The sequence below is a fragment of the Prunus mume genome, linkage group LG5 (genome assembly GCF_029339155.1).
Source record: "Prunus mume cultivar Tortuosa linkage group LG5, ASM2933915v1, whole genome shotgun sequence".
Taxonomy (NCBI): Eukaryota; Viridiplantae; Streptophyta; class Magnoliopsida; order Rosales; family Rosaceae; genus Prunus; species Prunus mume.
In genome coordinates this window covers 20,897,706-20,911,432 of record NC_142702.1, presented here as the reverse complement: position 1 = coordinate 20,911,432, position 13,727 = coordinate 20,897,706, and the positions used below count along the sequence as shown (strand labels likewise).

At 37.0% G+C, this 13,727-nt stretch overlaps 1 protein-coding gene and 1 non-coding gene across 2 annotated transcripts; one reads left to right on the top strand and one right to left on the bottom strand.

Annotated features, from left to right (window-relative positions):
- The first annotated feature begins 8,567 nt into the window (after positions 1-8,567).
- Positions 8,568-8,640, top strand: TRNAK-UUU (transfer RNA lysine (anticodon UUU)). The gene has a single exon. It is a non-coding gene; the product is annotated as a tRNA-Lys (tRNA).
- A 295-nt stretch (positions 8,641-8,935) lies between these two features.
- LOC103331996 (receptor-like protein EIX1) lies at positions 8,936-12,239 on the bottom strand. The gene is given in 3 exon segments (XM_008234689.3): positions 8,936-9,152; positions 9,385-9,707; positions 9,710-12,239. Coding segments are annotated over 2 exon segments (2,790 nt in total). The 3' UTR covers positions 8,936-9,152; positions 9,385-9,447.
- Between the last annotated feature and the right edge of the window lie 1,488 nt (positions 12,240-13,727).

Genomic DNA, 13,727 nt, shown 5'->3' with positions numbered 1-13,727 from the left:
TAAACAACCTAAAGTTCAATTTTGTCGTTATAATAAAAAAAAAATTCAAAACTTGAAAAAAAAAAAAACCAAATGAAAAAACAAACCGAGAACAAACTTCCCCCATCGGGGACCCACCGCCTCTACCCTCCTCCCATTATTGGCATTGGTCACTGGTGGCCCTATCCATCTCTTCCTTTCTTTCTATCATCTTCTCTTTGTCACAGCCAAGGTCTAAAATATCAATAGTATTGGAAATATCGGTAGTAAAAAATCAAGGAAATTTCCATGAAAACATCGGGATATTATCAATATCAATAAAAATTAAATAAAAACCACATAAATTGTAAGAAAAACTTGAGAATTTTTATTGAAACTTTGAAGGATGTTTATTTAGTCAATTATCTATTAGTTTATCACACAAAAATGGAAGGAAATGCATTGCATGATAGGTTTAATTGATTTAAGTTGATTATATAGCGAACTGACAAACACTTTGAGTGTAGAAAATAAATAATAATTAATGAAAGAAGATTAAACACACTATAATCATTAATGATTTACTACAATATTTTACACTTTATACATTGCATGGTAAGATACATGAGTGACTTAGTACCACATTGAGTTCTCCTTTGCGTATTTCACAAAAACATAAGCAAGATAGTGATTTAGGCGTTGGAGGAGTGAAATGATAGGTGTTCGAATCCCCTTTACTTGTATGCTTTGTGTTTTTTTCTTCCTTTCTTTTTATTACATCGATATTTTTGATATTATAGCAATGTTTTGACAAAATATTGCTAAAATGTGAGCGAAATTATCAACATTGATATTTTATGATATTATCAATCTTTATATGATATGTGTATGGATACGTTCCGAAATATTCGTGATTCGAGAAAAAGATAATATCATCGATATTTCATCAATACTATCGATATTTTAGACTATGGCCACAACCTCTCTTTTCTTTTTTATCAACACAACCCCATAACCTGTAGAAACTGTTGAGGCCCAAAAAATCCGAGGTTGGGCCCAAATATATTTCTGGCCCAATACAACACTTAACCGGGAAAGAAGCCTGACTTGGGTATGCAAGAATTTTTTGTATGTGCTTACGCAAGTTATGGTCCACATGCCATGCCAAGCAAACATGCAACCCGTCATGCAGAGATGCCATAACGAGCCTGTAAAATGTACTGGTTCTATAAATCCGCGCTTATTGTCTCGTCAAGCACCATTTAACCTGGCTATAGTCCACTGTAATATGGGAAAGCTCGAGCACAAACACGCTAAGTAACGTGCAACGCCAAGCGAAAAACCGTCATTTTGGTACTAAGCCACGCTATAAGCTTAAGTGGCCCCAAGCCACACGAATGCCTAGGGCTTGCTGAGTAGGTTGTAGTATAGATGGTTATGAGTATTCATAAGGCGCATTGAATGTTCAAGAAATGGAAGTTTTGGGCTGCTTGGGAGAACCAAAACTCAAGCTTATTTCTTGAGCCCAAACATATGGGTAAGCATGAGAGAGAGAGAGAGAGAGAGAGAGAGAGAGAGAGAGAGCAAAGTGACCCAATCCCTTAGGAGAATATCCAATGGTCTGCAACACTTAAAAAAATCATACATCAGCTAAGACATCTAGCACATTGTCAAAAACAAAGTAAATAAGCTACTTCCAGCAACTTGACGAAACCAAACTCACAGGCCGCTAGAAATAGAATGTCAATGACCCAATACCTTAGAAAAAAAGCCCAGCCTAGCACCTCATAAAAATCTAGCATCAAATCTAGCGTTGTCAAAAGCCTCAAAACCAAGTCAAATGGTAAGCCATTGCAAAAACCAAAGGAAATTCATATGCGCAGGAGGAATACCCATTAGACTAATGCCCCTACCCATGTTCCTTTCTTATGCAAGCTCAAATAGGAAAACCATAGAGAAAAGTGGAGGGCGCCTCACCCACATAAAGAAATCCAGTTGCGTGAAGATCTTGAAACCCTAAAAAAGGCTTCGTGTCTAGGTGCGTAGGCTGGGGAAGTTTCACCAAATGAGGTTGAAATGGAAGAAAGGGAAGGGAAAAGGAGAGAAATGCCTGATAAAATTGAGGGTTCCAACACCTATAAAAGGAGGCACCTTCTACCCAGCAAAGACACAATCCTGGAGCGTGACCAAGCTTTGTCAAGCTGCTGGAAATTTACTCAAGACAGCCCCATTCTTTATTTCCATATCTCTCTTTCTTCCTTAGTCAAAATCCCCCCAAATTTCTCTCTACCCCGTGCTCTAAACCTTCGCTTCCATAAGAAATTCAAGCTCTTTCCCGCTACTGCTAAACTCGTGAAAGCTTAGCTTCCATGCCACAAGCTTCTCATGCCAAACCATAATATTGATCTGTAACAATTGTCTATCTTGTTGGTGAGAGGAACCAAAGTGTTTCCTAAGGCTCCACAAGCTTTTGGAAGCACTCTTAGGGCCTGGTTCTTAAACTCAAGCATAGGGGCAAGCGTACTCCCCCACTATTAGAAGCACCAGATTCAAGCTCTGGTTCTTCCATCTTATCATTATATATATATATATATATATATCCCTTTCTCTCTCTCTCTTCCCAAAAACCTTATTCCAAATATGAAACAATTATTTTCTGAAGCCGAGTTGAAATCACGGGCATCACCTTTTTGGTGAGAAATCCAAAGGCGCGACCAAGCATTCGTCAAGCTGCCAGAAGCCCAATCAAACAAGTAGTAGCTGCTAGAACACCTATTCCACTATGTTTCAAGCAAACCCTTTCCAACGTCTGCTCCACCTCTATTATTAAGCAATAGCTTCACAGTAGCTAATGTACCATTCTCATCAAAACTTCAATGTACTGAAGAGCCATTAAAGAAGACCAAAGCACTCCCTAAGGTTTCAACTCTTTCGGGTGTTTTGGGGTTTAAATGGTCCATAAACTCGACAGAGGCGCAAGAGAGCTCGATGCAGATAGTCCAACAAGCCCATTGTAGCTCTCAACAAAAGACCCCAACAAAAACCATACCCAGAAAATTTCTCACATGAAAATAACCTAATTCTCATACCTAGAAACACATAAAATAACAAAATCAACACCCAATTCATAAAGGAATCATAATCCAAAAAGAATTTTGACAAGAAAAGTTTGCATGGATCCAATTCATTAGCCAATTCAAGTAGAAATCAAAACCCAAATCATATAGTTGAATTGCATTCCCTTTTTTTTCTTTTTGGTTCGAAGATATGCTTTCACTAAAAAGCTAGAAAGGTTGCAAGAACGACCAACATAAAGGAGAAGAACATGCAACACTAGAACTTCTCTAAGAGAAAGAATTTAAGCAACAAAGTGCCACAAACAAACATAACAATATGAAAGATTGAAAAGCAGTAATAGTCGAAACAACAAAATAACATAACTGACGTCTCAGCAATAGAGCACTTCGGGACCTCTAGCCATTTGAAAGCCTATACACTTGGTGCACAAGGGAGTCCATCGTTACCCAAGACAAAAATAAGGGAGGTTGGGGGTGGTGGTGTGGGTGCGACAACGCCGATGCTGGGATGGGGTGGGTTTGGTTTCTTGTTTGTTTTTTTCTTTCTTAATTTTATTGGAAGGGCAAAATTGGACTTTTAGACTCTTAAAATTAAATTGAACTTATGATACTTGCCATGTCATGTTGTAGATCATTGGATTATTATAACAGCTGAGATGAAGCCAAATGCAGAAAAATGGGTGGATTCTAAATGTAGAGGCTTGAGATCCAATGAAGGCTATGCATTGCATTCCTTTCCCCTCTCTCTCTCTCTCTCTCTCTCTAAAAAAAAAATATTTTATGGAAAAGAAAGAATATCTTTTACGTACCCCCAGTTTGGCAACCTTTTTTGAAATGATACAAAGTAAAATGTCTCTGTTCAGAAAAGAAAAATTACCTAAATTTCATTATCTTGTTTCCTTTTAAGTTGCATTAAATCAGGATAAATGCTTTGAAATATCACTATTGTAGAAAATTGACAAAATATTGAAATTTTATGTGTGTCACACCTTTGTATTCGTCGTCCTTGAAAATGTATTATACGCTAATATTGTTTGCAACGTTAGTATACAGTGAGACCGCGTCGTTCCTCCTTTGGGAAACAGAAAACCCCGCCAACTCTGAATGTCCTCGCTCGCTCATCCGTTTGCCCTCTGAGGGAGAAACCTTAGTAAAATCGAACCCGAGAAAACTCAGCATGGTCAAACTTATCCCCTTCCATTTTCGCAGGAACCAAACAAGAAGTCAACCAAATCCTAACTTTAACTCAGCGAATACTACGAGGCGACTCTCCTGCCTTTTTCGTTATAAAACCCCAGAAACAGACATTTAAGAGACCTTGTCGACTCCGACACAACATTAGAAATGCTCTTCAGACATGCAACTCCAAGCATTATCTCTAATTAATCACTCTAAACATTCCCTTAAACATATTCAAAATCACACTTCTCTGCTTAAAAGTGTTTTCCTGATTTCATCTCATGGAAGATTGCAGACCTCTTTCATCATCTCAGTCATCCAAGGTGATCAATTCTCATATTGTCAAACCAGTCTGCTTTTTTTTTTTTTTTGTTTGTTTTGTTTTGTTTTTTGTTCTGTTTTTTGTGGTGAACATTGGAAAGCAGAGCAAATAGAGGGTTGGATTGAAATTCCAATATAATTTCACAGCCTGAAGTTACAACAAATTGTTAGCTTATAGGTATAGATGTTAAGCAAAGAGGTGATTGAAGTGTTATGCAGCATGAGTTTTCATTTATTACAAAGTTATATGCAAAAAGTTTGAATTTTTTTTTACTTATCATCATGCAGAAGGGTCAAAAAGTTGGCCTGGACAGCCCGTATCGGCTGCTGTATTGTTCAAGCAAGGGTGACAAAGCAGGGGTGATGCATGAGTTAGAGAAAGGTGTGAAGCCCAATCTGGCTGACTATGATAAGAGAACAGCTCTTCATTTGGCATCCTGTGAAGGCTGCACTGAGATTGTTGATCTACTTCTTCATAAAGGTGCTGATGTGAACGCCACGGATCGCTGGGGCCGCACTGTAAGTTCATCCAAAATTTTCTAATTATATACTAATAAGATGCTTTGGCACATAGTTAGAAACAAATACTAAAGCATTTTACAAAATCCTTTAGGTATGTCATAGTTAGCAAAAAAATTTCTCCAATTATATATAAAGGATTAAGCCATTTGTTGTTAATATGAGTGACCTTGCAGCCACTGTCAGATGCTCGTAGCTTCAGTCATGAGGCGATTTGCAAGATATTGGAGGCTAGAGGTGGAATAGATCCGGCATTTCACTTTCCTAATGCATTCACACATGTTACGAAGATCAACAGATTATATTTGCTTTATAGTCTGCAGTCTGCATTTCTTCTCAATCGATTCATTTACATGTCCTTTCATATTGTTCGAAATTCGAATGTACTTACTGGCAAATGTAATCATTTTATGAAATTGAACACACTGAGGTGAACATGGATGAAGCGACGCTTATTGGAGAGGTAGATTGTTTTAGTTCAATTTCTTCTGGAACATAATTGCAACAAAGGCACCTCAGCGCACCTCATATACAGAGAGTCTAGTGATTCTTCCACTGTGGAGCAGCATTGGTCCATTATATTAGTGTCAAGCTCTATGAGGTCTTTTTTTTTCTTTGGTTTAAAGCTCCCAAAACAGTACATAATGGCCCGGGATTGAGGAAGTGTCTGCGTAATTCCCTGAGAGAGAGATTTTTTTTATTTTTTTGGTTTTTTAAAATACAAAAATACTTTTTTAAAATACAAAAACCATTTTGCCCTCATTTAACAGAAAAAGTTAACAAACTTGATGACAAGACCATTTGCCCTAACGAAAGTGAAGTTAAAGGACCATTGGAACAATTTTAGAAATTGAGGGACTCAAATACATATCATGTCAAAATTCAAGGACTAATAAGACTATTAACCCTTTTAAGTTATAATGAACAAACGAAAATACCCTTATCAGAAATTTTAACAGAGTTAGACATATGTGGTGAATTGCAATACTTTAAAAAGTTCAAGTCATAATAGCGCACATGTCTAAAAGTTCAGGTGGTATTTATGCAAATTTCCCAATATGAATAAACAAATAAGTTCTATTTTATTCTACCATGTTCCAGAAAACGACAAGTCGTCTGCATTTTTGCACTATTTCTTTCCTTTTAGTTTAAACTTACCGAGAATTAGGTAAGCTTCGACCAAAAAGAAAAAAAAAAGGTAAGCTTTCTATTAATTAAGAAAAACAGAGCTTAATCAGAAAGGTTTTGTAATTAATTATTATATAACTTGACGTGTTCTTCAGCTCTTGAGCCATTCTCAGGTTCATTTTGAATCAATTGGAGGTCAAGAAGAATGTGGTTCCAGTAACCAATCAATCAAATCCCCGTTTCTGAGACTCACAGGCCAGTTTCCGCCAAATCGTTTCTTTTTTTGTCTTCTTATCAAATATGTTTTCTTTCTCTTGCGAACGGTCATTTATCGATTCGGTCAAATTAGGGTTTCAATTCAACTCGTTAGGTTTGGTATTTGATCCACTTGGTTGCTGTGAAAAAAAAAGTTTCTACAAACAAAATCGAATTGAAATTGTTTCCTGACAATTGGTATGAATTTGCTTTTGAATTTTATTGGGTTTGAAGAAACTTCTGGGTTCTATATATTTCCGGGGATCGAAGACATAGCTTCGGTGACAAATGGCCATTCTGAGAATAACTTAAATGGGAAACTGGTATGAAGAACAAGAGAAATGAAAGAGAGAATGTTCCCGAACTGTGCGACTTCGAATTGGATTTTTGGTCTTGTTGCTATTGCCTATTTTGTCGAATTGTGGCTTTTTAGTAGTGTACTGAGTGTTTAAGTTAATGTGGATTTGACGAGTTCTGCTGCTACTAATGAGAAAAAGAGAAACTTTAACTTCAATTCAATTTCTTTAAGGGCTTTATTTATTCAGAACTTACATTGAGGTGAAAATATGGTAATTACATGCAATGCTATATGCTAAGCTACTAGATTGGAGAAACATATAAGTTCTTCCATTCCATAAAATAATAAAATAATAAATGCAAGGTTAGAGAAAGAATGCCTCATCGAGAGGGGGAGGGTAGGAAACGTTTTGGCGGTGTTTGATTTGCAGATGGTAAGGGTAAATTTCAAATAGATTCTCCAAAATTAATCAGCTGTAGAAAAACCTATTGAAATTGCAAGCTTTATTGGTGGAAAGGGAAAGTTTGGTGTCCCTAGTTCTAGTCTTGGAGTCATAGCTGAAGGTGTAAGCTGGCTTGCATATTACTAAGATTGAGAAAGTGAATCCATTGTTCAACATACAAGCTGCTTGTTGGCTTATATCAGTCTTACTTATCTAAAATCCTTATGGTTCCATTTTAATTTTTCAGGCGACATTAGAATGGACCAGCCAGGTGTTGTATCAGAGGGGATCAGTCAAATGGAACTGAGCCAACAGTCGCTTATATCTGGCCTTCCAGATGACATTGCTCTCTTTTGCCTGGCTAGGGTTCCCCGGAAGTATCATACACTCCTAAAGTGTGTTTCAAAAAGATGGAGAGACTTAGTGTGCAGTGAAGAGTGGCATTCTTACCGTCAAAAACACAAACTTGATGAGACTTGGATCTATGCTTTGTGTCGAGACAAGTTGGACCGACTTTGCTGTTATGTGTTGGATCCCAACTCATCAAGAAAGTCATGGAAGCTTGTTCATGGACTTCCGCCTCGCGTCTTGAAGAGAAAAGGCATGGGTTTCGAAGTGCTGGGAAACAAAGTTTACCTGTTGGGTGGTTGTGGTTGGTGTGAAGATGCTACCAGCGAGGTCTACTGTTATGATGTTTCCCTGAACGCTTGGAGTGAAGCTTCTCCATTATCCACTGCTAGGTAATACTTCTCACTTGTACTTTCTGCGGAGTTATTCATGGGTTAAAGCTGGAATAATTTCTCCCAGGTTCAAATTATCACATTATCTGCTGAGAAAACACCATATTTCATGGAATGTTAAAGATTGGCGATTTCATCTTTTGACCTGTCAGAGCATATAGATTTCTCATTATTGAATGCTGTCGTGATGAATAGTAAAAACTCTTGCAAATTAGTTTGCTCTTTGTTATTATTATAATTGTAAAGAGCCTTTGCTTTATTGGATTTGTGCATGCGGGTGCTATTTCGCCTGTGAAGTATTGGATGGAAAAATATATTCCATTGGTGGTTTAGGTTCAAATTCAAGCGATCCACATTCTGATGATGATGTAATCAGCTGTAAATGTTTATCAATTTGTTTTGAAATTATTGTTGCCGAAGGAGTCTTGGAAACATGCTTGGATGTATTTGGATGTCTCATAACCATGAAATTATTTATAAGATTTGTTGGTTTACCATTCTTCATTAAAAAGTATAAGCTGTGAAGCTATTTATAACACTTTCACCGGCAGACAACCCCAGGGTTTGAACACGACGTGAATGGCTGTGATGTTGTGGTAAGATTTGTGTATTTACTATATGTATCTCCTGAGACTTTAAGCAAAGGAATAGTCCGTCTAGCTCAGTTGGTAGAGCGCAAGGCTTTTAACTTTGTGATTGTGGGTTCGAGCCCCATAGTGGGCGCTTATCAGTGTTTTACTTTTTTTTTTTTTTTTTTTTGGGTATTCATACAGAGAACCTTTAAAAACAAAAACAAAACAAAAAATACTGGACTTTCAAAGTAAGTATTTTCTTTCTTACACAGACGAAAGATAATGTTAGTAAAGTGCATTTACCAGATTTACAACCCTTTTATTTCTGTGATTGAATCACTTAACTTAAATTATTCCATTGTTTTATTCATACTAGCAATACATTAAAAGGCAATCTACATTTCCTACATTGAGATAACATGCTCGAGCCATAAAAAACCATGAGGTACACAAGAACATCATACCAAATACTTCATGGGTGAAGTTCCCATTACGTTCTTACAAATAACGGTACAACTCATTTACTATAAAATAATGGTTCCTTTATTTCGGTGAGATCCTTTATCATCATCACTCAAGCACTCGAAAGCTAGTACAAATAGCAGTCTTTCGTCTCGTCCATCTTCAACTGAAGGGAAGCATGTCGTCTCAAAGGTGCCTGCACTGAACACGAAGGGAAGCAAGATTATAACCAGTGAACAAAATCATGCATGCATGTTCCTTTTATATAGCAAAAAGAAAGAAAGTTCATGTTTCCTTTTATTTTTATTTTTTATTACTTATAAATAAATGTTAATTATGTTCTGTAATATCTGCATGCATTTCAGGATAAAGAAAAACTAACTTGCTTCATTGAATTTCAAAAATAGTATGTGAGAGAGATAGTAGTAATTACCATTTATCTAGTATTAGGCATCCTTTGCCTGATGATTTCTGCCTTCACGTACAGACCAATCTGTTAAACAAGTCCAAAATTGAAGGATGTATATCTGCATGACCTGTTGAATAGAAGAGTGCCAAAAACTCCCCAAAATCCAACAGCAAACCCAAGCCCCAAGCTGATGTAAAATCCTTGCGATATGAGCCCATCTTGATCGTCTTGATTCACCAACACAGTTTGTCCTGGACCTTTTTCCTCCTCATCGCATGTCCTTAGGAGTGGCAGTCCACAAAGTAGAGGATTTCCACCATAAGAAGATGGACCAAAGCTTTGGAGTGTGTCCCTATTGGAATTTTTCCAGACAAGTTGTTTTCTGACAAGTCCAAGTAACCAATACGATCTATCCGAGATAGACTGTTTGGAATTCTGCCATTAATATGGTTTCTTGATAAATCAAGGGAATCTAACTCCTGCAACATTCCAATCCTTGGAGGTATTTGACCTATTAATTGGTTTCTCGACAGGTTTAAAGAAACCAAACCAACAAGATCAGTGATTTCACTAGGAATCTCCCCAGTCAACTTATTACTTGAGAGATCAATACTCTTTACAAGTCCCAGAGTACTTTTGTATTTAGACCTTACTCCTTTCCATATTAAAGATGCTTCCTCCTCATAATCCCAAATAAAATTTACTTCTCCCATCAGCTGAGTCATATATGAATGTTCGATAGTTAGATTTGAATTTCCTTTTTGAGCCAAAGCAGTCAAATTGTTGAGACATTTGGGTATAGTTCCAGAGATGTTGTTCATAGACAAATCCAAAATTTGAATGCGTGTCAGATGGCATAATTGGGGCGGGATGCTTCTATAGAATTCATTACCTCGAAGGATTAAGATAGCCAAATTTGGAAGACTAGCCCATAACCCTTCAGGTATTGAGGATGATAAGTTATTTTCCCCAAGATCAAAAAGTATCAACTTCGTACAATTCTTTAATTGTGAAGGCAACTCTCCCACAAATCTATTGTTACTTAGTCTTAGTGTCTTGATACTAAACAAATGCCCCATCGTGGTGGGAATTTTTCCAAATAAATAGTTATTGCTCAAATCAAGGAAGACTAATTTTTTTAAATGAATCCAACAATCAGGAAGTTCTCCAGATACATGATTGCTTGAGAGATCGAGGAAGGTTAAATTACTATCCTTGCTTGCACGCAAAAAAGAAGCTGGCCCTGAAAAGTTATTATGGGAGAGATCTAGAATTGAAGCTTTTGATAGAATTGAAGGGATTGGACCCTCCAATTGGTTCCAACTCAAATTTAGGCGTGGTGCAAACTCCTCCGATATAATATTTCCAACTGTTCCTCTCATTTGATTGTGAGAGATCTCCATAACCGCTAATTTTTGTGACAAATCCCAAAACCAACTTGGAATGGTATCAGAAATTCCAGCATCAGAAATATCAAGCCATGTATAATTTTTTTGAGTTTGAAGCCATTTTGGGAAAGACGACGACCACATCTTACAAGACTTCAATTGTATGCATTGCAATTGGAAGGGTGGAATCCAATCAAAACTGAAGTTTAAAAGTAGTGCGTTTGATGATAAACCCAAATTCTGTAATTTGGAGAGTTTTGAAAAATGAGTTTCTGAAATCACTCCTTCCAAAGAATTCCAACCAAAACGAATAATCTCCAGCTTGGACATCTGTCCAATACTTTCAGGTATTCTTCCACTTAAGTTATTGCTCTGGAGATTCAAGTGTTTCAATGACAAGAAGTTCGTAAGATCAGGCAATGAACCTACAATGTTATTGTCAGAGAGATCCAAACTCTCCAATGTCTTTTGAGCGCATTTGGACAATGTTTCAACAAAGTCTGAAAGTTGTCCACTAAGACTATTTCCATAAAGGTCCAACTCTCGCAGCCTACATAACTTGGCAAAGGAATTCGGGAACCCTCCTTCAAGTTTGCTACCCTGGAGAATAAGATATTCAAGAGAGCTCATGTTTCCAAAAGATGCAGGAATTGAGGAACCTCTGAAATTGTTCCCAGAGATATCAAGATAAACAAGGTTGGTATGAGTACCGGACAACCATTGGAAAATTGAAGAGTTGAGATTGTTGCGGAAGAGATCAACATGAACAAGAGAGTTAGAAGAATTCATGAGAGAAACAGAGGATATAATTGGAGGAGGAAGATTACACCCATCTAATATCAAGTTTGTTAGTTTAGGAAGCATATTGACTGCTTCCAGCCAACCAACAACATCACTGAGATTAGTGTAACTTAGGTCCAAGTGTTTCAGACCTGAAAGATTAGGGAGCCAATTGAGGTTTTTTGCATGAATAGAGTTCACAGGGAGTGGGCTCATTTCAGAAGATGAAAGAGAGCTGAGATCGAGATATTGCAAGTGTGTAAGGTTTCCAAGTTGGCTTGGAATTTGACCTCCAAAATTTGCATAAGAAAGATCGAGGTATATTAAATTGCTCAGAGATCCAATGAAATCTGGAATTTTGCCCCAACTGAAATTATTGTAACTCAGGTTCAAATACTCCAAATGCTGCAAGTGAATGAGTTCAGGACTAATCTTACCTTGCAAAGATTGGTCTCCAAGATCAAGCTTAACAACATGGCCAGTTTGGTTGCTGCTACAGTAGACTCCTTCCCATTGGCAACAATTTTTGTTTTGGGCTTCTGTTCCCCATGAAAGGAGGCGATCGCCGTCGTCACCCACGAGGCCTTGTTTGAGTGCAAGGAGTGCTTGCCTGTCCCTCTCGCTACATCCAATGCAAGGGCTGCTCATGTGTAGTAAAAGCACCACCACAATTGCATAGAGGAGTTTGAAGCAGCACCTTGCTTCAGCCATGTTAGGTACAGTCATGATCAAGACGAACAAGGGAAACTCTTTAGGAAAAATGTAAAGCACAACCAAAGTAAGCATACATGCAAAACTGGTGAAGTACGTATATATATGCTTGTATGATATCTCAAGATTGACTTGACTCTTTATCCTAAAACAGAATTTTAAAAAATAATTCAAATAATTAACTAATTATTCTATTTCCAAGAGTAGGCCTTATAAAGATATTCAAGGAACTATAGTTTTTCAATGTGGGACAAATTTCAATTCAAACATGTTTGCAATACCTTGCAAAAACCAACAAAGATTGACGAAACATGGTTGACTTGACTCTTTATCCTAAAACAGAATTCTGACAATTTATTTTTTTCAATGATCAATTTGGTTAAATTTTTTTTCATTGACCATATTAAAATTTCGTGTAAAATCTAATGACCAACAAAAATATTTAACCTTTTTTTTGTTTTTTATTTTTTGTTTTAAAATTCTACTCGATTTTGGTTTGCATTGTAGTGTGGTTATTTCTAAATCTCAATTTATCATGGTAACAATTTTCGAGTTCTAACTTGTTATTAGTAATGATATTTATAGTGGTTACCATAACCTAAACTCGTGTATAATAATTCTACTAAACGACATGGTTGACACAGATAATTCACCAAACATGGGTGACTCCTCAGCAAACTTACTTTCAACCTAGTAAACTACAACATTTCCACCTAGTAAACTTATGTTCCCCTTTGTTTAGCCCAAAAAAGAATTCTGCCAAAACCACGTTTTTCAGAAGTGAAAGTGTGAACTCTTGAATTAGAGATGAAAGTTGCTTTGAGAGAGATGAATATCTTACCTCAGATGATCACATTTAGTGCATCTATGATTAATCACAAAAATTAAGCAGACTGCTACCACAGAAATAAAGCTGATTGCTACAGTCAAAAAAGTCCAGTCTGTCGGGCGATGTGGCATTATTGTCTTCTGCTTCAAATTTCTCCCTGACTGAAGTAGACAAGTAATGGACTTAATTGTTTCACCCGAAACTGGGTTCGTCTAAAACACGCTGCAAAGAAAAGTAGCAACAGGTGACCAAAACAGAGCCACATATTCACCAAACAGGACCACAGCAATGATCTGCACTTGTGCTAGTGATTGAATGCATCTTAGAATTATTAATTTGGAACGCGTAAAATTGATTGACGTGCTTATAGTCTTTTCATAAAGTTGGGTAAAAGCAAGAATTCCTAGCTAGCTATTCTTGGCTTCTTATTGTTGGTTCTAAATGTTGTTGCCTTTCGTTGTGTTTACGATTTTCGTTCTAATCTTTCATACGGTGCAAGTCTTCAACCCACAAAGAGCCATGCCCGTGCTTAAAACTCCAAAGGACATACTGCAGGGAGATAGTTGCACACAGGGACAGAGCCAGGAAATTAATGGATGACAAGACTTGTGGAAATAAATGGATGAGAGAAGACTTTTGGAAATAACGAAAATTCTACG